The 27,277-nt window shown below is 50.7% G+C and overlaps 1 protein-coding gene across 1 annotated transcript in view; it reads left to right on the top strand.

Moving 5' to 3' along the window:
• The first annotated feature begins 6,781 nt into the window (after nucleotides 1-6,781).
• Nucleotides 6,782-27,277, top strand: part of PKD1 (polycystin 1, transient receptor potential channel interacting) — a 98,977-nt gene continuing 78,481 nt past the window's right edge. Inside the window, exon 1 of the mRNA XM_055806360.1 lies at nucleotides 6,782-7,111. Within this exon, the coding sequence (XP_055662335.1) occupies nucleotides 6,864-7,111 (248 nt within the window). The 5' untranslated portion in view covers nucleotides 6,782-6,863. The remainder of the gene's footprint in view (nucleotides 7,112-27,277) is intronic.

The following is a 27,277-nucleotide window of genomic DNA, read 5'->3' as shown; positions in this document are numbered from 1 at the left end:
GACCTTGGCCTTGCTGGCGTGCAGGGACCTGCAAACAGGAAAATCCTGAGCAGCTACAAACCCCTCCAGGGTGCACAGCGTTCCCGGGGAGCTGACCGGGGGGACAGGTGAGTAGGATGGGCAGAGAGCACCCACAGCCGGAAACCAGGAGCCTGCAAGTTCAGCCTGATGGGAATGACCCTCCATCAGCTGAGGACCCCTGAAAGCCCTGAACGTTGAAAAATATTGAGAGAGAAGTCATGAAGTTCTGTTTGCTTCAACGGAGTGGTAAAGAGGAGCGGAATCGCCACCAGTTAGCTGCTGAGCAGAAAGTGGTGTCACTAAAACTGCCCAGCTCTGTTTTGCGTTCACACTAAGTCAAACGGATGAAACTGATCAGCGTGAATAAATTCATTTCCTGAGCTGAAACCGTCCACAAAAATAATGCATAAAAAGCCCATCAGGGTCTGGTGCTGGTGCTGCTGACTCAGCTCAGCCCAGAGCGGCTGAAAACCCAGCGCTCGGTGACAACCCTGCGCCTCGCCAGAATGCAGCGACCCCAGGCACAGCCTGGGGAGTGGGGGTCCCTCTCCCAGCATCCCGGGAGAAGCCGGGTGGCAGCATCGGTCCCACCTGGCTGTGGGCACAGCTGTGTCAAGCGATCCCTTCTCACCTTGTCTGCAGCATCCTACCCCCAGCGACTGCAGACGTGCAGCAGGAGCCGTTTGCTGGGCAGATTGCTGCTTCAGTCATCCAGCACGGGTTAAATTCTGCTCGGGACATGGTGTGAGATGACTCTGCTCTTTATGGCCGAGCTGGGATCGTTGCCCTGCACAGCCATCAGTCCATCACACGTAGATTACACTGACCAGATGGATCTCGTGCTGCTCTCGGTGCATCGGGTGGGAGGTCGAAAGCAGGGATGGGCTCAGCCCCATCCACAGCGGTGTCCGCCGCAGGCGGTGGGGACAGGGTGGGCTGCATCCCATCTTTGGGGGACTTCTGCTTGCCGGGCTCCGGCTGGCTCGCTTCAGCCTTTTTCTACCGTTTTTATTGCAGAGGAGCGCGGGGCGGCGGTGCTAGAGGGCGCCAGGGCCCCGCCAACCGGCCCCGCAGCGCCGGGAGGCCGCGGTGAGGGGCTGAGCCCCCCGGGAACCGAGGCAAACCCCCGGGATCCGGGGCAGCCCCCCCAGCCTGGGCAGGCCCCGCCGCGGCTGCTCTGTGCTCCTTGCACCATCCTGCCGCCGCAGGGGCTTGGGTGGCCATGCGGGGTTGGATCCAGCTGCAGGCAACTTCGTGATGGATTAGGGACAGGGCAAGGGGCACAAGAAGCTCCATCTCAATATGAGGAAGAACTTTTTCACCTTGAAGGTGACAGAGCGCCGGCACAGGCTGCCCGCTGAGGCTGTGGGGTTGTCCTTCTCTGGGGACATTCAAAACCCACCTGGATGCAACCGTGCATCCTGCTGCAGGTGACCCTGCTTTAGCAGGGGTTGGACTAGATCGTCTCCAGAGGCCCCTCCCAACCCCGACCATTCCGTAATTAGAGATCGGGAATGCTCGTACTGGGAGGTGAAGCAGGAGCCAGACCTGGGTGGAAGGAGGTGGCTCCTGCTGGAGTCACTCTTTCCAGGTACCACAGCATCCCTCCTGGTGCAGAGCCAGGGGCATGCAAAATGCAGCCACAGAGCAACAACCTGCAGGGTTGGCAACAGCCGTTTCCTCCCAGGAGAAGTAAAGATCCTCACCTCCCCTGGGGTACCCGTATCCCAGCCAGAAGCACATGGGACAGCTCTCTCCCGCTGGACACCTGCTGAGGACAAGGTGTGCTCCTTCCATCATGCAGGAGTACTTTCTCAGCAGGGAAATAACAGCAAACTGAGAGTGATGGCCATATGTGACTACAGCTGCCCTCCAAAGGGACCAAAGCTCATGGTAAGGGGGCAGAAAGTTCAGGAGAGGTATTTTTTCTTTCTTTTTTCAAACTACAGATAAAGTACAGCAGATACATGCTGCTGGAGGCAGAATGTTCCCTATCCTGGCCCAGCTATCCCAGCTCCAAAGCAACCTCCACCTGCACAGAGCTTTCCCTCCATGGGCCACGGACCCACCTGGGTGACAAGATGTCCCCACCGCTCCTGCCCACCCACTGCCCCATGTGTAAATGTGACAGAGGACCTCTGGGTGAGAGAAAAAGCAGCAGTGGGGGGAGCAATGCAATGAGGAGACTTGCTCCCGGTGTGTTTTAAAAGCAGCTGCCGTCGTGTCTTACATGAAGCCTGGTGCGGTGGCCACGCAGAAGATTTTTGGTGAGCACGGTGGCTGCAGCACGGCTACGGGGAGCACAGCCTGATCTGCGCCAGCTGCTCGTGGCCCCTCTGCACCAGGGCACTGCAGGCGTGAGCAAACTAGCGCTTTAATGCACAGAAATGCAGTGCTGGAGAGGGGGTGCCGCAGCGTCCAGCCACGCACAGCGAGGGTCCAGGGCTGTCCAGGTGCTGCTGAAGACTTCTGTAGTACTTTCAGGATCTGGCTGGAGGGGCCCAGAGGCAGCAGCGACATTCCTGGCCAGCCGCAGCTCTGTCACGTTTTGCTGACCACAGTGTATCTGCCGCTGCTGATGTTCTGGGTGTGTTCAGCCTGCAGGACTGGTGGGACAGAGAGAATTAACACCCTCTTAGTTGGGGTTTTAATTCTCCTTCAAGTAAACAGTGTTGAGAAACTCTCCATTTGCTTGCCAGTAGGAGGAACCAGAAAAATCCCTTCCCCACAAACAAGCCATTCCCAGCCTCACAGTGAGCAACAGCCTCCCAGCCCCAGAGTACATTTTCCACTTCCATAATTTTCTGCAGTTTGCCTTTTAAAACCCATCTCGATTCAGCAACAAGACCTTCCTCTGAGATCAAAAATCGTGATTAGATGTGAACAAATTATTGTCATGCAGCTGTATCCAGATGAGCTGTCTCCTTTCCCACTCACTCAATTATTTCCTCGTTCATTGCCCTCTTCACAGCTTGGCAGCCCTAGCTTTTGGGGGAGAGCCCTTAACTTCATTACATCTGCTGGATTACATTAGTGATCTAATCTGCTGATTACAATCCATACACAGGATATTTTCTCCTTGCTGTTATCTGAAAAAATATGGGCATCAGTACAGAAGAAAAGGAAAAAAAAACCAAACCTAAAAAGCAATTTACAATTGAGGGAGCGGAAATAAATACATCGTAGTCACATGAGGAAGTAGTAACCACTGAGCTATTTTGGGCACAATACATCATGCAAAGGATGATGTGTCTTTCAAGCAGATTTCAAGTCCAAAAGGCACAAAATGTTTTTGGAAAGTAAATTCTCACATATATTAAGTACCATGCCAATGAGTGAAATTGGATGCTGTCAGGCTTATTTAAGGTTTGTTCAGCAGCTGGATAAGGAAAGCCAGAGCCCCAGCTAACCTCACCCCTTTGGTTTCAGCAGGACAATGCACGTACCTAAAACCACACAGGTGCTCACGGATTTTGTTGGAGCAGACTGTCCCAGATCACGCACACCAGGCAGAGCGGGAAGGCGGTGAGCAGCTCTGGGGGTGTAACGCAGGCTTTGTAACCCGCAGCGGATGCACCCCCAGCACCAGTGGGTCAGTCCCTTGTTCCCTAGAGAATACGTGTCTGAAATCACAACTGGCTTAAAAAATCCTACGTGATTCAAAACCAAATTGACCCTCACCCAGGCCTTCTTTCCTGAGCTTTCAAAGGTTACAGTGTGCCCGAGGTGGAGGGAGCTCAACAACAATCAGCTCTTTTAGGTGAAGGAAAGACGCCTGTGTTTCACCTGCTGGCAGGACCGCAGCAGCATCACTGCAGCGCACGGTGAAAACCCGTGACCTGGCCCCAACGCGAGCATGTGCAGGCAGGCATCCTCACACAGGCATTTTACACTCATGGAGAGACAAGGTTTAGGCACGGCCGGCCACTACCAGAGGCAAACATGCCCCCACGGCCGTCCCCTGCCCCAGGTCTATTCTCAGAAGAGGAGCAGCAGGGGTAGCAGGCTCTGAGGCTCCTGTCCTTCTTCTGGTACCACCCTGAACAATTGTTCTGGCTCCCTGCTGCTCGCACTCCTCAGATGCTTGCGAACAGCTAGCATGTCTCGCTCCCACCCCTTTTTGTTGTGGTTTCTCCCTTGAAAGCTGCCAGGCAGATTTCCTGAGCCCGCCAGTTGACAGGGCACCACGACACAACACCTGCTGTAGGGTGTCAGAACGGCAGCTCCCCAGCACGCTCGCTGTCGGAGCACGGGGAATGCCAGTGGAGGCAAGGGGTGCAGCTCCAAGGGGTGACAGGAGCTCTGGACAGAAGGCAGCCCTTGCAAGCTGCTTTCGACAAGTACAAAACGTCCCTCACCCTGGCACTGGGGGGCTGTCTGTTCGAGGGGTGCGACCTCGCAGCGGGTGGGTGACTCACCTGTACGGCAGAGGGGCAGCCCTTCTCCCAGAGGTGCTTGCTGGACGGCACTTCCAGGGGGATTTGTAAAGACGGTAACTGCTGCAACAGCCATGACTGAACAGGCCGTGGCTTCGGTTTTGCAGGTGGGCATGCAGTCCTGGGGACTCCCATGGACATGAGTGGGCTCAATGCCGAGGCTGAGCTGGAGTGATTTGCTGCACTGAGCTTAAATGTTACATATTTCAAAGGGTGTGCATGGCTGCAGGAATCAATGGAATCACATAAATAAAGAGCAAGATGTTTTTGTTCTTATTTAGCAAAAACCCTGCTGAAAGTTTTGTCTGCATCAGCACATCTCAGGAGAAAGTGCCTGCGGCTGGTACTTCGGGTATCAGCCCCCACGGAGCAAAGCAGCACCTGCCTCCAGAGGACGTGCAGGATTTAACACTCCATCTTTAGGTCTGTGACTCTCAAATGTCCCTCCCTGGGCCACTTGCCACAGGGAAGCATTGGGCACTGTGCACTGGTCCACTGCTTCCCCCCAGATCTCCTCCGTCTTTCTGGGGGTCAGTGCCAGCTTTCTCCTCCCACACAGAGCGCCACATGTTTGTGCTTGCTGTGTTTATGGGGAGAAATTCCAGCCGGGCTGCACAGGAACCACTGGCTCTGGTTTGCAGAGCAATCTGGCACGGAACGAGTTCAAAAGCAACTTCTTCCATGTTTTAGTCGAGCTTCCTTGTATCCTCCCCTCGGCTGATGGCAGGGGCCATGCTCCACACATACCATCAGGCAGTAACACGACACATAGTAAACGCTAACAAAGCAGGGTCCCTGCGAAATCACCAGCTATCACACCTTCCTCTCCACCACTTTCAAATGGGACTGGGTTTGGTTTTGCAGAGATGCCCTCTGCAATGACAGAATTACGCTTCCTCTGGTTGTACAAAGGGTTTATTTCAGTCATATTCTTCGGGCACTTTAAACCAGAACCGGTTCAAATCCCTGAGGAGCCATCACAGAATGCCAGGATTGACCTCACCAGGTCTGGGCCAGCACAGGGTGCAAGTGGCACAGAAACCCCGTGATTTGGCTACAATCAGCATTAAAAAAAACCCCACACTGAGAAGTACCTGCCTTGTTCTCACCTCTCTCCAAGACACCTGAATTACCACCTGTGCTGCAGGCGTGTAACACGCGCTGTGCCCTGCAGCTCTCGCTGGGTGCAGCAGCTTGCAGCAGTCTTGGAATGGGCACCAGCCAGGGAACTGAGCACCAACAGCCCCCAAGGAGGGAGTGATGGGTGCCCCTGCTGCCCCCTGCCCATCTCCCGGTACTCTGGGACGGCCAAAACCCCTGTTGCGAGAACGCCATGCTGCACTCACTGCCTGCTGGCCTGCTTAGTTTCTGAGACGCCCCCCCTGGGGTAACTGCTGCTTCCTGGGATGTGCGTGTCCACCGGGATGCTCCTGTCCCTGGGAATCTCTGCCCCTATGGGACCCCTCTGTCCCCGGGATTTTCCTGTTCCTTGGACCTCCCATTCCCCGGGGATGCTCCAGTTCCTGGGACCCCCCTTGCCCCCCATCTCCTGGGATGCTCCTGCCCTACAGGACACCCCTGTCCCCTGGGATTTCCCTGTCTCCTAGGATTCTCTTGTCCCCGGGACCCCCCTGTCCCCCAGGATTGGCCTGTCCCCGGGACCCCCCTGTCCCCCTGGATGCTCCTGTCCCCAGGCCCCCCCTGCCCTCCGGTCTCCCGGGTGCTCCTGCCCTGTGGGACGCTCCTGTCCCCGGGACCCTTCTGTCCCCCGGGATGCTCCTCTTCCTGGGACCCCCCTGTTCCCCGGGATGTTCCCTTCCCCAAGACCCCCTGTTCCCCGGGATGCTCCTGCCCTACGGGACCCCTGTGCCCCCGGGACCCCCTCGCTCCCCGTGCCCGCCCCTGCCGAGCAGGGTCCGAGAGCCCGCATAGCCCGGGCCCAGCCCCGGGGGCCGCCCGCCCGGCGGCGCAGCGCTGCCCAGGTCCCGGCCCTCGCGGCCGTGCGGGGGGCGGCCGCGCGGCGGGGGCGGCCGAGGCGGGCGGCGGGGCTGGAGCGGCGCCGGGTTTCCGCCGGGCGGGAGGCGGAGCGGGGAGGCGGCGGCCGCGGCCCGGGCGGAGCGCAGAGCCGAGCGGCGGCGGGCCGGGGCTGTCAGCGCGGCGAGCGGGGAAGCCCACAGCGGGGCCGGCGCCGGGGCCGGGGCCGGGCGCCGCCGAGCAGCGCGCACCGCCAGCCCTGCGGGGGAGGCCGCCATGGCGGGCGGGCGCTGAGCCGGGCGGCGCGGAGGGCGGGCGCGGAGCGGCGGAGCGGGGCGGCGGAGCGGAGCGGGGCGGGGCGGGGCGCGGCCGGGCCCGGCCGGCCGGCCGGGGGAGCGGCGGGCCGGGGCCATGCCATGCCCGTAGGGAGAGATGCCTTTTGGAAATGGAGACACTGGATCACAGCGCAAACATGGCGTCCCCGCGGCGCGGCTGCCCCTCTCGGGCTGGTGCCTGCTCTGCTCCCTGCTGTGCGGGGGGCTGGCGGCGGCCCGGGCGCCCCCCGCCTGCCAGCCCTGCGCCGCCGGCTGTACCTGCACCGGCCCCGCCTGCCTCGTCAACTGCTCTGCCCGCGGGATGGAGCGGCCGGGGAGCGGCATCCCGCCGGCCGCCGCCGCGCTGTGAGTACCGGGGGCTGGGGGGGCTGCCCGGCACCTCAGCTCCTCGGGTGTCCCCGGGGCGCCGGCTGTGCCGTCGGGCCGGGCGGGGGTGGGACGGGAGACAGCGGGGAGAGACATGGCAGAAAGTTTGCCGTCAGCCTGCGGGGTCGGACGTGGGCAGCGGTGGCCCAGGCGAGGGAGAAGGGAAAACAGCTCCAGTATGTGAGGTATGCGGGCCCAGCCTGGCAGCGCGGCTCGGGCTTCGTGCCTTCGGCTGGCACAGGGCTGCAGGCCCCCGGGCCAGGGCTGCTGGTCGCCTGGGCTGCTGGTCGCCAGGGCCGGGGCTGCAGGCCCCCAGGGCCAGGGCTGCAGGCCCGCAGGGTCAGGGCTGGCCAGGGCTGCAAGCCCCCAGGGCTAGGGCTGTTCAGGGCTGCTGCCCACCTCCCCTGGGTCAGGGCTGCTGGCCCCTGGGGTCAGGGCTGTGGGGATGTGCCCGGCTCTGCTGCTGGAGCAGTGTTTTTAGGATGCTGCCCAACCATGTCATCTTGTAACGGCTGGACCTGAAGATCTTAAAGGTCCTTTCCAACTGAAATGGTTATTCTCCAGTTCTGTGTCTTGCAATGCTGCTCGTGTCTTGCCAAGCACTGGGACACGATGGGTAATGCCGGCGTGTGAGGCCAGAGACACCCTGGCTGGTATGCGGGGCAAACCGGGCACCCTGTGGGCACCCTGAGGGGCTGCTGTGCCAGAGGTTTGTGCCGGGAGCTTAATTTCTGGAAGTTCTGGGGGAAATTGCAAGGGGAGAACGGTGTCGGGAAATGAGTTGAATGTGGTTTAAGGGCTTTTCTGTTCACAGAAAAGCCAAACGACTCAATAACACATTCAGATGAAGATTTCTCTGTGGAAGTGCTAAGATGGGATGACAGTTGTGTCCAGATGCTGATTTTGTTGTTTTTGGGTAAATTGGTTGGAAAGGTGTGTTTCTTGGAGGGGTGTTAGAATGGTCCATGTGCTCAGTCACTTGAATAAGGTTCCTGTATGATGCAAAGAACAGACTTGAGGGAAAAATGTTGTTTTTTTTTTTTTAAATTTATTTGCAAACCTAAATTTGTTTTCCTTAGGGAGCAACTTTTTGTTCTTGAGGAGACAAAAGCATCGAGTGATTCATGCAGGAGAGATGACGTGGGGCCCGTTGCAGTAGAAAAATCTCACATGAACTAATTTCTACTGGTATTTCAATAAGTTAAGGGTCTGCTTTTCTTTTCGGATATTCTTAACTAAGTTTCCACTTTTTAGTGTCAGTATAGACTAAGAGAGGTTGCAGAAGTTGCAAAGTACCACAGTAAACATTATATTGTATGTTGGCAGGATGTATCTAGACTAACTTCAGGAAAATGTGCATGTCTCTAAATCTGGCAGACAAGGTGTTTTCCGACTGTTTTTCTTACCAGATATGTTTAGATTTTCCCGAACAAACTAGCCGTTGTTTGTTGCAGAAAGTCCCTAACTGGGAAAAACTGATTTTTATGAAGGGGTTTCTGATGTTGCGTTATCTTTTGTCGGTGAGATGGGGATATCAGCAGCTCTGGGGACTCAGTGTGCTGTTGCGACAGAGGCAGAACGTGCCAGCACTTTGCTGGTCACTTGTAGAGCAGCCTTCTGAAGACTGTGATGGCGAGTCCTTCATTTGGCTTTTTAAGGACTTGGGGTTATTACAGTGTGTTTCGAGGATTATTAATTTTGTTAGTAAGTGTTTGAGACTGTTTATATTATTGTTGTTCAGAGGCGTTGAGTTGTAAAAGCTCCCAGAACATTTTGGAGTAGATCCTATTTTGCAGTGACAAATTGAAGTTGGACATAAAGCTCTCACAGGTCAAGAAAACAAAGTGCCCAGAATATGGGAAGGGGAAATGTACTGAGCAAATGGACTGCAATGGCAGGATAGTCTTACTGACATCTTCCTCTGATTTTGATAGAAAAATGTTTGTTTTATAGCACTGTTGAGAGCAGTGCAGTAAGGGGAAGAGCTTTGCTCTGCTGAGGGATGATTGTCTTTGGAATTCAGACCGTAGAGTCATCTTTGTCAGCCAGCAGATTATCTTGTGTGTACAGTCACGACTCAGCTGAAAACGTGTGTGCTGGTAATATTCTGATGACTGGTATAAGATGTGCTGAAGCAGTCTGCTGTGGCACATGGATTTCCTTTGGGGAGAAGTTTACTGCCCTGTTTGACCTCCTGATGATGGGAAAGAAGACGTGTACTTAACGTCGTCATTATAACCATGAAAGATTTACAGATTCATTTCTGTTGGGATGAGAGGGACTCTGGCTCATGACACAGTAGTTATGCAAGCGGTTCTCACTATTCATTTCATGTTCCCTTTATTGAACACTGACAGATAAAGTAAATAAAGCTTTTAATGATTGCTGTCCTTTTTCTTTTTTTTTACTGGTCTGAAACAAACCCAGTCGTTAAGAAGGCTGAGTTAAAAAAAATTCCCAACGCCAAAGCTTCCCGATTCTACGGCAGGCGTGTGTGCTTGCAGTTGCACTCAGCAAATGTGGTACCATACCGTACCTCTAGCTTTAGAAGTAAGGCCTAGGAAATGAATTCCTCTTGTATCCGACGTTATAGACGTAGCAACTTTGAAGAAATAAATGCCAACTTCAGCAGCACTGTTACTAGGATTACAGAAGAAATGCCCCATCCAAAGAATCACTAAGGAAATAAGCTCTGCTGCTTGCAGACACTACATACCTAGCTGGAAGCAGTCTCCAGGCAGACCGAATGGGAATATTGGCCCCCTCTCATCTCCAGAGTCAGGTTCTTGAAATGTAAGGCAGTCTGGCTGGAATCAAGAGCAAAGTCTGTTTTTCCAAATAATCTGCAGTGTGCAACATAAAAATCCATGCTTCAAGAGCAACGTGGTTCAAGTGGCAGCATTTGCGCTTCTGAGTTTCTCCATCTGAGAAATGCTCTGATCTGATCTCTTTTAAAGTGCTCTGCTTTTAGGGCTACTGGATTTTGTTCACATTTACCTTGAGACTTAGATGTTTCATGAGCCGGTATGACTTTTACCTCCAGTTGAGGAATGAAATACCTCATAGACTTCCCTTGCAAATACTGACTATTTCTGACACATCGTCAGTATCATGGTAGTCTTGAAGTGGATGTTAGAATCTTGATTTAAAAGACTAGTGTTGAAGCTCCCTTGTTTTTCCTTCATTAATGTGGAACACTATTTGCGGATGGGGAAGAAGGAGAAGCTGAAATCAGAGAAGCTCTGCTATCGCCACACTCCTGCAGAAGCAGAAGCTTTGCAGATTTGGGGGTCGTAACTTTCATCCAAAACCCAGCAGGGTTTTTTTGTGGATTTGGCAGTGAGCCCTGGGGTTACACTGCCTAGCTGGTGACTTCACCTAAGCAAACCTTCCTAAAATAAACAGATTTTATGAATCAGGAACTTAGAGTCTGTGATATTTTAGATTTCAAGAGTGATTTAGATTTTGTTATGTGATGTAGTAAAAGCCTTTTTAAAGCTCAGGGTATCTTCAAAAGCTATTGCGGGGGTGGGGGGGCAGGGACGGAAATCCAATTAAAACTAAAATCCAGTTCAGGTAAAACCACAAGCGGTGGAAGTGTCTATACAGTAGTGTCCAGTCCACAAAGGCAAAATAGCTTTACTGCTGTTTCTAGAAAAAACTTAAACAGTCTGGAATGTCATTCTTTTAAGAAGCTGTATCCCCAGCAAAAACAAGGCTGTGTTTCTCTTTAGTAAGAAATTTTGGAGGGGGAAAAAGGCCCAAATGAGGTGCTAGATAAATATTTTGCAAATGAGATTCATTCAGCCTATAGAAGGGACCAATCACATAAGCAAATTGTAACTATCATTTAAGCAGGAAACAAGGAGGCAATTCTGTATTATTCTATCAGAGTGTCTCTGGCGTGAGTGAAGTGTCACTGCTATTGCCGCTACAGCAGTGGCATGAATCTGGGTTATTTATTGTGCTCCTTCCTAAAGCTGCAGTGAAATCTGAGCGCTGTTCCCGTGGCTGAGGAACTTACTTTTTTTTAAAAAAATTAAAACTTTGGTGGGTTTTTGGTGGTGTTTAAAAAGATGTCAACAAAAATGTGCTGCTAGGTAAGAAAGGGCACCCACCAGACAGGTGGCATTTGAAGGTGTTCCTGCTCCGTGGCAAAAGTTGGAATTAAATAATCCTGAGCAGCATCGAGCTGTCTCACTTTCTTGTTATTAGCCCAGCATTTAAAGATTTTGAGATTTGCAGTTTGGTGCAGCCAAACCTACAATCCCTGGTAGTGACAGAAAATCAGGCATTAAGAAACCCTAGTTAAACATCTCAGAGCCCCACTGCGGGAAGACCTGCTGCTGGAATGCCCACTCCTGACTCTGGTCAGATGTTAGTAGAAAGGAAAACTGTTGCATTGATTTTTCTATTTCCTGCAATTTTTAAGTTTACTGGTGGTGTCTTTCTGCATGTGGCTTTTTCCGGTTTGGAGTGAAAGTGTGGGCCCGCTCCTGCTCATCTCCTGCAGACAAGACCCCTGCCACATCTCTCATGTTTCACCCAGCTGCTTTCATTCTGCTCTCACAAAGAGGGGTTTTAAAAAGAAGATCACTCGATCAGAAGGCAGGGTGAAATGGACTCATATGGTTTGTTAATGCTTCTCTCCCTGTTTGTAACTTAATGGGATTCCTTGTATTATCTCTTGTCATGCCACGTTTTCCACACTGTGGTTTCTACAATGCATTTCTGCGTCATCCTTTCTCCATTTCTTCAAGCTTTGTTGTTCCTTGATTGATCATTGCAGTTCAGTTTGATTTTGTATCTTGTCTCTTATTTTCCCCCATATGTCCCCAAACATTTCTCTGAGTTGTAATAAGTGAATAAGAAAGTAAGCGGGGGTGAAGGACAGCTCAGGAGCGAGGATGTGTTTTCCTGTGCCAGGGTGGGGCAGGCTGGGAGCTGCACAGCCAGGGGTTCCTGCTCTTGCTGTGAGGAGAGTGCAGGAGGGAGCGTGGGGGGGAAGGCACTTGTGGATTAGTCCCACGATAGTTAACAGCATGATTTAGGCAGCCGCTGTCAGGCTCAAAGCAAAAATTTCTGTCTCTTCCACAGTGGAAAGTTGGCAGCTGTGCTAGTGGGCTGCACTTACGGTGCTGTTGCTATTCAGAGGAATGGCTGCTACCCCACGTCAGCCCACACTTCTCCCACCCCACGTCAGCCCACCCTTCTCTCCAGGCCTTGCTGAGGTTGGGCTTAAAGGCTGGAAAGCTACATTGACTGCTGGGTGCAGAGCTACCGACGACGTACCCCTTGCAGCTTCAGCCACCTACACGAACGTGCTCTGCCAAAGGTTGCTGCCTGTCCCAGGAGGATGAGTGTCAAATCAGACTTCCCTGGCCCTTATTTCTGCCTTGGCAGCAAAGAATTAGCTTGTTTTTTATGTTGAAGGACTGTTGTTTACTTAGACACTGAAGCTAAGTTGGCATCTCTATTTACCAAAACTAAAAATGTCAAACTGAAATATAATATTAGTTTTTGCTTTGCAAAGGGCACAAAAAGCAAAGAGCATGTGATTACAGCTGTCCCTATTTTTTTAAAGGATAGCTATCATCAAGAAGAGCATCAACAACATGCAAGTTGACCATCTGTAGCATTTGTGGTATATTGTAGGAACCGTGACCACTAAACAGATTTTGTCCTCACTTTCCAGCTCCTCCCTTTCCCTCAATAGACTGCATCCTTTTTGATGATGTGCTACCACTGGATTTAAACAGAGATAATCAAGCAAAGCACAATATTAATCAGTCAGCTGTTTCTGCCAGTCTTAACGGTAAAAATAGTTCCCCCTCAGGTTAGAAATGAGTACATCTCATTTCTGGCTCTTCCTGGCATCAGGCTACTAAAAACTTTAATAAGCAGAGATCAGAGACAAAGTTTCAGATGTGGTATACGGTCTTGTGTTATTTTGTTTAATCCGATGTCGTTTGTAATTTAATTAGCAACCCGTGTTAAGATAGTGTGGTATGCTGGTTTGCTAACAGTATTTGATGGAAGAAAAGAAATGATGTTGTTCACTTTTTGGTAGCAAATCTCCCACCTGTGGCATTTTTCAGTTGCAGTGCACGTGTGTTAACCATGTGGCCCTCCTTTACCTCCAGCCTGGGGTTTACGGGCTGCCCTCCGACACCGCTGTGTTGGGAGGTGACGGGATGCTCTCTTCCTGCCGTGGTTGTGCTGGCGTATGCTCTTGAGCATGATCAGAAGGCTGTACTCACTCTGACAGCAGGCATAGTCTGCAGCAGCTTTTGCTTTTGATGAGCCTGTGGGACAATCTGTAGTGACATGCATTCAGGGCGCAAGCCAGGGCTCAGCCAGCCTGTTCCTATTCCTTTGAAATTTGTACATGAACACCGTACCATGCCTGTTTTTCTTTCAGCAGCAGCTGGGCAGCTTGTATTCTGCCCGCCTATACAGACAGCTGCTTGTATCAAGAAATGCATTTGGCTCTATGCAATGCTATTTTGCATATCTGTGATGAAGTCATGAGGGCTGATCCCTGTTTGAGATTTCCAGGGTGGTGGCTGTAGCCCTGGTTAGATCCTGCGCCCACCTCCCTGGTCAGGCATCACTAATGGTACTTGCAGATCCCCAGCAATGGCCTCTGTGCAGCTCTGTTGCAACATCCCCTGGCAGTACCTCGGCCCTGGCTCCCACAGCATCCGTGCTGCTCTAGGCTCCTCTAGTAGGGAGGAGGACCTAGGTAGATCCAGAAGCAGAAGAGCAGTTTTCCTTGCGGCTTTGGTTGAGACGGGCAGTGAAGCCTCTCCTTCCTCTCCCTGGTATGGTGGCTTGTATGGGATTCTGTAAACACCTTTCCCTGCTCGTTTGGAGGCACTGGTCCTGCTGGGAACGGGTTAAATAGATTTGCTATAGCAAATGCTTCATCGAGGTGGGAGTGGCTCTCTAAAAAGAGGATCTAGGGTGTGGGTTGAGTCCTCCTGAGGGAGGAACCCGAGGAACAGCTAAGCCTGGGAAAGCAAGAGCCCAGACAAATTGTGTTGGCCAAAGTTGTTAGTTTCTCTCTCAAAGCCACGCCTCGGGAAGGGGGTGGAGTGAGTCCGGCCTGAAGCATGCAGATTGTGTTTTAGGTCATGTTGGTGAAAGTATCTGTCTCTAAATCCCATCAGGGACCATGTGTGGAAGCTGCGGGTGATTCCTGCTGCACTGCAAACAGACCCAAAGTGGTTAGCTGGGGAGGGAATACACTGTGAACACAGAGCTGTGAGTTGAGGGGTTGCATCCTTTTACCATGTTGCAGTGATGTGAGCATGAGTCCCTCTAATAGCCAGCCCCCCCCATGACTGTTCCTTTTTGTGTGTTTATTTTTGTAGGGCAACCTCATGTTGCTTGAAAGAAGACTACAGAAGTGGCTATTTTTATACTTCTCTGTTCATCTGCTTGCTTCACAGCTGGGCTGGTTGTGTTTTAGGGGTTGAATACAGCTTAGCCTTTCCAAGTGTGGCTTGGAAAAAACAGATGTTTCAGTTCCTGTCTCCACTGCCGATGTTCCCATATGCCACATTTCCAACAGTAGGACATCAGTGCTGGCACACAGGCCCTGAACTGCGCATGGGGGGAGGCCCCGCGGGGCTCTTCTGCTCTCCAGCATCCGTGTGCCATTTGTGGAGCTGTCAGGAGAGCCGGCCACACAAGTGTTAACTTCAAGGAGATGCACATGGCTCCTCGTCAGCACCTGTGTGCAGCCCAGTGCCGGCGTCTTGCTGGCAGCGGGACTGGCGTTCTGTCAGTATGGGAATGTTCACGGGTTTTGCCTCATGGGTTGCTTCTGTGCTATTGCTTAATGACTTTCACATGCAGAGGCTGCATAGCTGGTTGTGAGAGAGAACCATCCGAGTCACACTCTTCAGCCAGTGCCAGGCAGTCCATGGGGTGATAAGAATAATAATCACGGGCCCCATCCCGTGACGCGTGCTCCCAGTGCAGTGTCTGTGCCATGTTTCCTCCCCTGGGGTTCAGAGAGCTGAGGGAACGGTTGGAAACTGCAATGAAGTGCAGAGTGGAGTCTCTTAAGAAAAGTGTTGCAGCCACATTCCGTCCACTTAGCTGTGCTTTTTATTCCTTCAGACACCTCTGTTTAAAGCTGCATTTCTTCAACAGAAAGAGGAACGAGACAGGGTTTTTGGGACAGTGTCTTGCCTTGTCACCCACAGACAGTCACAGGAGCATTGTGAAGACCTTGTGAAAGCATCTGTGCTCTGCTGGAGCGTGTGCAGACAGCATTGTGTGCTGCCTGGAGTGTGGAGCTGGCCCGCGGCAGGGTGGTGTTTCACCCCTCCCCAAATGAAAAGGGCTGGAAAGCTTTCTGGAAAGAGTGAGTTTTTAAAAAGAGGAGTTTGGATATGGAAAGAGCAATCAACTGGCACTTTAAACATTTTCTGCTGCTGTACCACCTCTGGGATCTCATAGTTTAGGCACAGTGTGGACACAGCAAAGAGACAGCCCTCACCCAAGACCTGCAAAAGTCACCCAAGTCTAAGCAATCCTGCAAAAGCCTAAGCTTGGAACACGGGCACTTGCCTTTGAGGTGTTAGTGGAGCTGCTGCTATTCTGGTCTCATAAATGATTCCAGCAGGCCCTATAGCAACTCCTCAGTGATTTGTGTCACGAAACTGCCCTTGCACCTAAGCATAGCACAATTTAAAAAAAATCTTCTCCTATTTCTAAACCAAAACAAAGTACTCATCTGAAATAGTATGCAGGGTGATTCCCTGGGAGAAGAGTTTCCATTGGAAAAGATCTTGGCTTCTGACCAACTCTGTAAAGCAGTTGTGGAGGGCAGCTCATTATTGCTACCTGGGTGATTTTCTAGAAGAGGACTGTTAAAACAAGTAACAAGTTGGTGAAGCCGTTAGTCAGGATCCCTTCTCGGCTGCTTCACTGCACGGTAAAAAAAAAAAGGTTCCCTGTCCTCCCGGACTCAGGAGGCAACTGGAAGTAGAGAGCCACTGAAATGAACAGAGTGACGTTGGCCAGAGATTCATAAGTAATGAATTAAATCTGTGCAGAGCAAAGGTTTTTATCAGAGTGTGGGAACGTTATTTTACTCCTACAGAGGGAAAAAATGAAGTCACTGGCTTTATAGACTGAACTCTGCCTAGATTTGCAGCCTCTGATTGCATGGATCAGTGCAAAGTTTGTATCAGAAGTCTTAAAAAATTTAGTGTAGACAAAGCTGAGGTGGTAGGACAAAAGCTAGAAGAGGCCAAGGGTTACACTGTGCTAGTCTTTCAGTTATGTTAAGAAAATTCACTGTAGCTAATATATGCGGTGGATTGCATTCATACCAGCAGTAAGTAACGGCCCTACTTAAGAAAAAGAAAAAAAGAAAACTGCTGCCTCTTTGTGCAGTAAAGCTGTTATAGGGCATAGCACATACTAGACAGCACCATGGAAACAAAGCTTGAGCTGTCTGGGTGGTACTTGAGGTTCTGCTACACTGACACAACACAATTCCCAAGTTTTAATTTAGAAGAGAAGACACACCCCGTTTTTGGAGGTAGTGCCAGAAGCATCACTGGTTCTTGAGTCTGTGTTTCATACAACACAAAGTAAGTTCAGTAGCCCAACAGCCAGATCCTGAACTGAGACCCTTGGCCCTCACTGCTTTCCCTCTTGTCACTCATTGCACCCAGCGGTTAGCCATTTCTTGAAAATCTTTCTGCCTTTCCGGTGCTTGCAGGAGAGTAAACTGTCAAGGTAGCAATGTCACTGTCCTTGAATAATTTAGTTTCTGATTACATGCACAGATTGCATCCGATACAGCCACGAATTTAAGTTACATTACTTTATATTTGCTTTGTGCTGAGTGTAGTGACCCGTGTTATGCAGCCAGTCAGATTGGAGTGTTACCCTCTGGCATAATTCAGAATCTGCAGCATTTAGAGCGTTAATTACAGCTAGCCATCAGATCTCTTAAAACAAGCCAGCAAAGCCTACTGCTGCATTCTGACTTCTTGTGGATTAGCTGTGACCCATCCAAGTCTGTAGCTTGATCCCATAGCTTCAGAGAGAACTGGGAGAGGACACTGCGTCTGGAAATTAATCTCCAACACCCCCACTCCCACAAGATGCAAAGCGTCTCCTGACGTAGATGCACTATAGCTGCTTGGGAAAGGTACTTCGTAAGTCATCAGAGAGCCCTGGCTCTTATGGGGGTGTGCAGCCCTACTTCTCATCCTCTCCACTTGCAAGTGGTTGGTCTGGTCAGCAACGTGGAGCACCTTTTTTCTCCGTGTGCAGGCTGACCACAGCTCTGGTTTGTTCCCACAGAGGGGAAGTGGCAGTGGAGCTGGTGTTGTGTTTATTGGCTTGCTCTGCAGTTCCTGGAAGTTGCTAAATTCTGCAGCAGCCATGGAGGTTGTGTGCAGTGTGCTTAAGGCCAGGGTTTGCTTCCCCCTCTGTTCTTCTCCCCTCTGCAATCAGGGAACTGACGTGCATACCTTAGTTTGGGAAGAAAGCCGAGCTACTGGGGGCAGTGTTGTCTAACAGCTGGAACACAGAGGGGAAAGTGGGACTTCGCGGTTTTGTTTTCAGTTCTGACCCTGGTTGTGTGGGCTGGGCTGTCATTGATTCATCTGCGCTCAGTCTCCCCTGTCTGAGCAATGGGGCTGGTGCTTCCTTGCCTCGTGGGAGTATTGTAGTGGTTATTTATGGGGATTAAATGCTTGTGGAGGGCCTCAGTGCTTGGCTGCTGGATAGATGCCCTGGATTTCTATTTCCTATTGCCTGGTGCTCTGCCATCCTCATGGAAGGCAGCAAAACGTTATCCCGTACCAGCTCCTGGGAAGCTGAGTCTTCACACTCAGCAAGGTAAATGGCTGGGCAGCAAAACACACACATGTACTTGTTTTGACAGACTTGTTGGTAACCTTGGTCCTGCCTTCCCACCCCTGCTTGTGCTTCAACCTCTTCTTGCTGTCATCCTCCAAACTAAGCAGGTACCTACTCTGTGGCAGGTACTGGACGGAGCCAGCCGGATCTCACTGCTAACGTAGCTAGAGAACCATTGCTTTTTCTTTCAAAAAAAGGAAAGTTTTGGTTTCTGCCTAAATGTATTTTTTTTGTTTCATGGCAGTGCCGTCAGTTTCCCAAAACAGAGACCCCCCAGCCCCAAACGAGAAGGCAGCGCTGCCTCCAGCCCAGGGCTGGCTCCTGAGAGGAATGTGGCTGGTCCCTGCGGCCCCAGAGGGACGTGGCGCTGGGAGCGTTTCCTCGCCAGGAGCAGCCTCGGGAAAGGGCTGTGTGGTGCCAGGGGTGGATGCGCCAGGCTAGAGCCATGCTGGGGGACGGCATGTCCCCCCCAGCAGACCTGCAGCCATGCTAGGGCGGCTTGCTGCAGGGTGGCTCTCCAGGGCCAACACCTCACTTTTTCCCCCCAAAGCATCCTACCTCAGCTAGCAAGCCATTTACTTCAACCAGGCAACTTTTTACTTCAATTGGGCCCCACTTTACCTCAGCCAGGTGACTTTTTACTTCAGTTGGGTCCCACTTTACCTCAGCCAGGCAACTTTTTACTTCAGTTGGGTCCCACTTTACCTCAGCCAGGCAACTTTTTACTTCAGTTGGGTCCCACTTTACCTCAGCCAGGCGACTTTTTACTTCAGTTGGGTCCCACTTTACCTCAGCCAGGCGACTTTTTACTTCAGTTGGGTCCCACTTTACCTCAGCCAGGCGACTTTTTACTTCAGTTGGGCCCCACTTTACCTCAGCCAGGCGACTTTCGACTTCATCCAGGCACCGCTTTACCTCAGCCAGGCACCAATTTGATCTCACCGGCTGCCATACTGCTTCAGCTGTGGGGTGGCTTCTGCTGTCTTGTGCCATTTGCCTCTCCCAGGTAAGGCAGCCCACAGCTGGGGGGTCTGGCAGTGGGTTGCTGTGGCGTTAGCAGTCTGGCCCTGTTTCTTGGCCCTCCAGCAGCCCTCCTGGCTGCCATCACCCATCAGCCTGTTGCAGCCCCTGTGGCACCGTGGGGCCCATCATGGCTCTTGGCAGACAATGGGCCCTCTGGAAACTTAGCGTGTTGTCTGGGCTGGTGCATCCACCTCCTCTTCTGCCTTTATGGCCTCTGCATGGTCAGCACCCGTCGGGCACACAGGGCCTTGGTGTGGTGTGTGCCTCACACTGATGCGGGGCTCAGCCACAGGGAAAGGGTGCCATGAGCCACCCCGTGCCCCAGGCTGGGCGCCCCATGGGGCTGAGCTGGGCCTGCCGTATCCCGGGGCTGCCGTGTCCCGGGGCTGCCGTGTCCCGGGGCTGCTGAGCCCCAGGGCTGCTGAGCTGGGCCTGCTGACACCGCTGCAGTGCGGGTTCGGGATCAGGCAGTCGGTAGCTCTTGGCTGTAGTGCATACTACAAGATCCCCGCTGTTAGTTGTTTGTTTAATGATGGCTGATTAGAGGGAGAGGAGGCTGGCCCTTTCCTCCTCCTTAGGGGGTGCGTTTCGGTATTCTGACAGGGAGTTTGAGGATGTCTTGATCCTCTGCCTAATCAAACTCAGTGAAGGGCAAGAAGAGCCTGGTCTCTGCTGCGTTGCTGCCACTGCAGCCTGGAGCACGGCCTTCCAGAGGGAGTGGTTCTGACTTTTACAATACGAAACACATTTCAGCAGCATCATTTTTTTTTTCTTTATTGAATCTAAAGCGAAAAAGCCCTCAGCAGGAGCTTGAGCTTACTGTTGGGATGAGACACAGGCACGTGGCAGGGATGGGTCCCAATTCTTCTGGCTGCAGTTCAGATTTTACACTTGTTTCTTTTCACTTCTTGGGGTCCTAATTCTTGCTGGCTCATGGGCTGTCTGGCAGTAGCGAAGCCATCATTGGCCACCTATGAGGAAGGTAATCAGTGGCAGTGTGGGTGGCAGAAGATCAGCGCAGGGGCAAGTGTGGGCATCTGGTGTGACTATGAGAATGGTCCTGTCAGATTTATATTACTGAATTAATCTACAGAATTAAACAGCATGGTAGACTTGTATTGTTTTACTGTGTTTCTGTGCAGGCCACAGACAGTTGAGAGTCTTGGCATTGCAGCATCAGGTCCTGGCTTCTGCAGAGGTGTGTTTTAGTCCTTCCTACCTACTCTTTCAGATGGACCACTTTGTGCTGGGCAAGGGCTGCTCTTAAATCCCACTTGGCTGTCAGTATGTGGAGGCTGTGAAATACCCTGGCTCTCACACTGCAAGTACAGGTTTCTGGGTTTTGGGGTACTGGATATCTATGTATTTAAGGTCTCCATATACATTTTTAGCTGGTGTCTACCTGCCCTGACTGTGCGCTGTGAGGGTCCTGGTGTTGAACAGTTGAAGCAGACACCTGTTGTGGTTGCACGGGTGGCTCAGCACCACTAACTGATGAAACCCAGGCATGACAATGGGAGCGCAAGAGCCATTTACTCACGTGTTGCTCTCTGTGCCAGGGACTTTGGTGACAGGCTGTGGTGGTAAGTGGCTTTCAGCAGATGCTTGTGAAATTGTACAGTCCTTCTCCTAGTGGGAGGAAATACTGAACTTTTAATGTTGGACCCAAAGACACTTTGTCCTGAGAGCAGAGCAGAGCTTTCAGGCTCTTGCCTACTGCTAGTCCTTGGGTGATGAAGAAGAATCTGGGGATTAAATTCCTGACACATCAGCAGTGCTGGCATCTTTTTGTATGTAAAGGTACTAGAAAGCCCAATTCAAAAGGCAGAGGTTTGCTTGGATCTCCAGTGCATGGCATCCTGATATGTGTGGGTTTGTAGAAAAGACCCAAAGCTCTAGGAACTGGTTTTTATATCTGTTGTGCTGTGAGGCCTGGGCAGGATTGGGACCTTGTAGTGCTGGATGCTGTACGCAAGCATACTGCATAACAGACGTTATCCTCAGGATCTTGCAATAAAAATAGACAAGGCAAAAGAAAAAGGAAGTCTTCCTGTTTTTCAGCTGGGTAAGGCTGTAACAGCTTTATGCTCATAGAGAGTAAGGGAGTTGCCTGAGGTCATACAGGGAGTTTGTCCGAGCCTGGCACTGAGTCCTCCCAGTCTTCTGAGGTGCAGCTGAGTGTGATAAACACGTGGACTTGCACGTGCACATGGGGCCAGTCCGATGTGAAGCGTGAGATGACTTGCTGGGGGTGGACATGCATCTAACTACCACTGATGTGAAGCATCTTCAGACTGGCAGAGCTGCATCCATTGTAAAGGCAGCACAACATGGCTTAGATGTGGTTCATTTCAGAGTGGGGAGAGCAACACCTAGTCATTGTCACTTTAGTCACTTTAGCTACTTTGTGAAGAGCTGTCCCTGCACTAGCCCCTGCTCCTGGTGTGCGTGGGGGTCCTGCCTTTGCAGGCCTGTGTAGAGACTGTTCCTCCGTGGTGACCTCCAGGAAGCACGATTCATTTAGGTAAATTTGGTGTGACAAGAGGAACAACATTTCATCATGAATTTGTGCCAGGGTTCTGGATTAATCATTACTGCACTTAATGGGTTTTAACTCAAAGCTAGAACCATCTGCATCACCTAATGACTCTCCAAGCAAAACCAATGGGGTATCAGATTTTGGCATGGTTCTGCTACCCGGAACTGGGGTTTCTGCAAGGCATGAGGGAACGGAGAGTAATGGTTAATAGGTAGGATGGAGTTAATCATTCACTGAATTCCTTAGCTACAAACTCTCTCGTTGGTATGTTTTTTTGGTGCATTGCTGGAAAGGAAATTGGGGTATGTGAAGCAAAACCATATTTAACAAGTCACAGTAGCCCTGGTGTGTGTAGGATTTCTTGCCTTTTGCTGAGGGTGGAGCTCCCATGTGGGAGGAGATGCTTGGAGGATCTGATAGAGCTGAGCAGTGCTGGGAAATTTGATATATCTGCACCTTTCACTTTGGATGCCTGGGCCAGAGACTGAAGAAGGAAGTGTCTGGCCTTTCACCTGCCTGAGACCCAAGGCAGAGACCTGTATTTTTCTTGCAGCAGCCAATGGCATCACCAATGGCTCAAACAGAAGTGGGAAAACTTATCTTAATTAATAAAATAGCAAGGATCCAATTGCTTACAAGAGTCCAGCCCTGCCAGCCAAAACATGAGTCAGCTACCTCTCATAAATCTTGAGATTAAAAATAAACCAAAAAAGGCCAAATGTTGTTGCCTTCTGAGTTTTGAGCCTGAAGTCCAATGTAGGAAACATTTGGAGACATCTGTGCTTCTTAATAAGGACATGTAGAGGAAAAGAAAGACTTCAGCAAGATAAAAGGGAAGGAAAACAGAGATTATAATTTAATGTCATGATTCCAGGAGACAACTTTAGGGAACCCACCACTTCTTTTACAGCAAGGCTGAGTATATCTTCTGATTCCTTTTTTGGGGGTAAAAGTGGGTCATCCAAAGCCACGTACCGTGGGACTAGATAGAGGAACTGCTTAGGATTCAGGTGAGGTTGATACAGGCTTTGAGGTTCCTAAAGAGGCAGATGAAATCTTGAGTATCATGTTTAGAGGATTTATCATGTGAACAGATGGATTGTATGACATTTCTGCTGTTTAGAGGTAAATATTTAATCTGTAGGTAACCCAAGGCTGAACTGAATGCTGTACCAGACAGAGCTAGCCTTCGATCCAGGAATCTGAGTCTGCCTTCCTCTCCCTCCCAGCCCTGATTCACTTCCCAAACACCACTCAGACCTTGAGAAATTTTATCCCCAAGTTTCTGGCTTTTGCCTCTTTGTGAGGCTAAAGAGTGGTTGTAGAGTTGGGGGTGGTGGCTGCAGGGTGGTTGCAGAATTGGGGATGTGATGTGCCCAACTGTGACAGATTGACTGTCCAGTGCTGGCTGGACCCGAGAGGTGTGACTGTAATTGGGACCTGTGGGTTCAGGGTGTATTTAGTGGGTAGCACCAAATAAAAGTACTGTGAAGTATTTAATGGGAAGGGCAAGTTCTTCCAGCTCACTCTTTCATTTCAGAGGTCTTAATTCTTCCAGCCTCACTTTCTCCACTATTTTACCAGTATTTTTCTCATGCTTTCTCAGGACTCCAGTGAAAAATTGTGATTGAAGCCTGATTCTGATCTGTCTTGTAGTCAAGATCACAGTGTTGTTCAGCTGAGTACTGCAAACCTACGCCAGGAGTTACATAGGTGGGAGAACAGATTCAGACTTTTCCGTACTGGTAGAGCTTGTGAGCCTTTGAATGCCAAGTCTAACAGCTCATGCCAGCCCCTGGGGTGTCTGCACATAATAGACGTGGATGGATTGCTTGTGTAGCTGATTGTTTCCAATTTGAAACTACACCCCCTAATTGCTCACTGTAAGTTAGCAGGACTCCCCATGTAGAACCTTGTTAGACAGCACAGTTAATAGGAGAGCAGAGGGAGCATTTTAAAGTGTGTTGTTTGATGATACGTTGAACTAAGGCAGATTTGTCGAAGAGTACCGATGCCATTGATGGAGAAATCTTGCTGTAGTTCTACTCCCCATTTCTGAGCCAGCAGTCGTAGGACTGGGCTGTCTTCACATCAAGAAAGGTAGGTTGTTACAAGGAAAGGATGGATTTAATTTGCTGGCACTTTCTTGCATGGCTTTTTTTTTGAGTCTTTTAAGATCCCAGGTAGGATGAGTATGCTGGCTGTTTCCAGGATCCTCTGGGAGCTGCCGTTGTGCAGGAAGGGGCTCCTGGAACCAGCTCTGTGGTTGCATTTCTTGGGAAGTCTCTCCCATTTCGTTCCATGCTGTTAGTGATGTTCCCAACCCAGTTTGCCTCCTCCATTAAGATGAAGCCACAGTCTGGCAAGGAGGGGGAGAGGTCATGGGGGGAGAATTCTGAAATCACTCGAATCCACGTTCAGAGACATCCAGTTGCGAAAGACTTTTCCTGGTAGGGGAAAGTGTTGGTTCCACAGGGTGTTTCATAAACCACTGCCTGCTGCCTTCTTCCTGGGCCTCTCTCTGTCCCTGCTGCCAGACTCTGGCCAATTAAATGTGTGCAGTCAATCAGAGTCTGCTGGTCACTTTTCAGACAAAAAAAAAAAAAAGGGGGTGGGGTGGGGAGAAAATTGCCAACCTTTTGGAAGCGCAGGGCCAAGTACTGTTCTCAGGAGCACTGCTGCAAATGCAGAAGAGCCTAGCTAAGTCAGGAAAGGTCCTGCAGCACTTCACTGAGGGCTGAAGCCAGCCTCATGGGGAGAGTCACCTTCTTTCTTTAACTTCTGTAGCAGTGACCTGTAGCTCTTCATATTTTTTCCTCCTGCCATTCTGTCTTACCCTGCCACATCAGTTACAGTTGCCCTTTATCTGAAAGAAAGCCATATTTATATATCACTTTTGCTCACCGAGTCAAGGAATGCAGCAGCTTGTCCCTACAACACCTCTTCAATCACAGATTTGCTGGTGAACTCTTATCGCTGCTCTGTGCACATCTAGCACACTGTTTATCACTCACTTGCTACTCTGCTGCTCTGTTTGGCTCTCCTGTCTGCTATGACAGGCAGATGGAGCAAAAAAAAGCCAAATGAGAAGGAAAAATAAACCAGTTGGTGTTAGTCATGCTGCAGAATGTGTTAGCAGTTCAACAATGGCCTTAAACACCTAGTGGGATCCAATTTAAACCCATAAAAGTGAGGAAATCCAGACTTGGAGCCTGTTCTTCTACCTGTGTAAGCAGCCATGCATGTAGCAGTTGTGGCACAAGCAGCCTAGGAAGGCGGTTTTTTTACTCCATTAAACAATTGTCATTTGTTTCCAAGGATTTTCTTTTATTGCTGCTCCTATTTCTTACAGCAGGAAATTAAAAAAACGCCAAACATACAAAACACAGATGCAAATTTTTATTTGCTCAGATTATGCTGGATGTAGGAGCTTGGGCTCCAGGTAGCTTCCAAAAATTTTCATAATATTTGATGATGAATGTAATAAAACTATATGAAATCCAAGCTCAGGCATCTGAGACCAGGAGATCTGCCTTTGTGTGATACCTGGGAACACTAGTAACAAGTACAACCCCCCTTCTGCATTTGCAACCCAGGCCTAAGCATGGGCAACTAATGGTTATCTCACTTCTAATGCGTTGCCTTCCCTCTTCACTTCATCTGCTGTAAACCTTGGCATGATCCCATTATCTTAGAAGGTTTCCAAACCCCGTAGGAGCTGGGGAGCTGGACTCCCTGCGTAGGACCCAAAATGCCTAATATACCTTAGAGTCATCCCTCGCTCTCCCTGAGTCTCTCCCTTCTGGGATATCAGAAGAGCCTCAGCCCCATGGTGAGGAGTGAGGACGGAGGTTTGTGAACATCCTGCTGCATCTCTGAGCAAGTGCAGCAGCCGGCAGCCCTGGTGCAGGTCCCTCCGTGTGCTTGTGTGTGCTGACCGGGAGGACTCTGCAAGTAGGAAGCGTTTGCCAGACATGGCAGGCAGCGCTCAGAGTTTTCTGGCAGGAGGGTGTGGAAAATGTTGGAAAGGAAAATCGGAGCAAAAGCAGTCTGTAGCTCAGTTTGCCTTGAGATCAGATGTGCACACAGGGCTGGGGACCTCTGCATCACATGCTCCTCGGTCCCTCTGCTGGTATGAAATCCCTCTTCAGTCACTGCTATACTTATAATCCCTACATGCTCCTAACTTTATTTTATTTGATTTTGAGGGAAACAGTAGCTTTTTGATAACTGTCCAGGGGATAAAATGGGACAGACAGACTACTTACTGGGAAAAGCCTTGGGGTCTTTGTTTTCCTGAACCCACCGACCGAGTCTAAGCTGCTATTTGTATTGAGAGAGAGGGGTGCAATCAGTGTGGGTTGACGCTGTTTGAATAGGCATGACTGGGCAGTGATCCCAGCATGACTTAGCCAAATGTGGGACTGGTTTTGTCTTTGAGTGCATGACCCAGGACGTTTTCTGACCAGTGGTGCCCAGGCTGTGCTTTCCTCATCAGCTGGAAAGCAGCATTCCCAGCAGCTCTGCCCTCCCAGGCATGCACGAGGTGCCCAGCAGTCTGTCAGGGCAGTGTGGCCCTGAGCTGAGTGGGGGACAGCACAGTCGTGTTGCCCTGTTGGCTGCTGCTAAGGAGAGGGAGCTCCAGTATTTGTCATTGTCCCAGAGAGATCTGGGCTTAGTCCTGTCAGCAGAAAGCAGCACCTCTCATCTGACAAATCTGCAGAGAGCGGACTGTGGATTGGAGTCTACCTGTCCTCACATCGGCAGCATGATGGAGGATTGAGTTCTTGCTCCATGACATCCCTTTCCTAGTGCACTGGTGATTCTTCTTTCTGTCTTAACTCTGCTTTCACATGGGATTGCACCCTTAGAGAGCCGTGGCTGTATTTCAGCCGTGGATTACAAAATCCCTGTGCAGAGAGGGTGCTTCAGTGAGTTAAATTGGTAATGTCCTTTTGGATCCGAGAGGAAGAGGGGTGCTATGGAAACGTAGCTTGTTATTATATGGGAATGAAATTTGTTATTTCACTCTTCTGCCTCAGTTTGTGATTACACCATGGAGCAATTTTTAGCCTTGGCAAGAAGGTGATTTAGCAAAAGACCAAAGATGCAGCTTAACTCAGTGTCTACTATAAATCCTGAGAAACGATGATGCCATCTGAGGCTCCGCGCGCTTTGAGAACTGGGCAGATTTTCTTTCTGCCAGCAGAGCTGATACAAGGTCTGATTTGTGAATGTGATACTTATTGACATTGCTGTGGTGTCCAAAGATTACCAGGGATGTTTTCCAAAACCCTCCAGAGTCTCTATATGGAGCCTAAGAAGGGATCAGACTGTATTTACATGTCCTGCTGTGCCAAGCCTGCTCTTGGTAGCCTTCCAGTCTCTGCAGTACTCTGAGCAGAGGCAATGGATGGTGCTAGCAGGGCACAGAGCACACCGGTGCCTGCTTTGCCTGCTACACAGCACTGGAGAGCGGGCTGCATGCCTCCGCTTGTTGGGGGCACGCTGTAGTATTTTCTTTGGCTTGGCATTGTGTGGGTTCATGTTTTTTTCCATTTTAAACAGAGCAAATTTACTGGTGGTTTGTATTTACCGCTGACACCCTCTTACACAATCACCCTCATGTTTTTTTATCTTCAGCTTATGAAGAATAAAGTAGAGTAATTTTGTATTTAATCATTAAA

Source organism: Falco peregrinus, chromosome 5 (genome assembly GCF_023634155.1).
Source record: "Falco peregrinus isolate bFalPer1 chromosome 5, bFalPer1.pri, whole genome shotgun sequence".
Lineage (NCBI taxonomy): Eukaryota > Metazoa > Chordata > Aves > Falconiformes > Falconidae > Falco > Falco peregrinus.
Note: the sequence above shows the minus strand (reverse complement) of the source record. Positions and strands in the feature narration are given on the sequence as shown.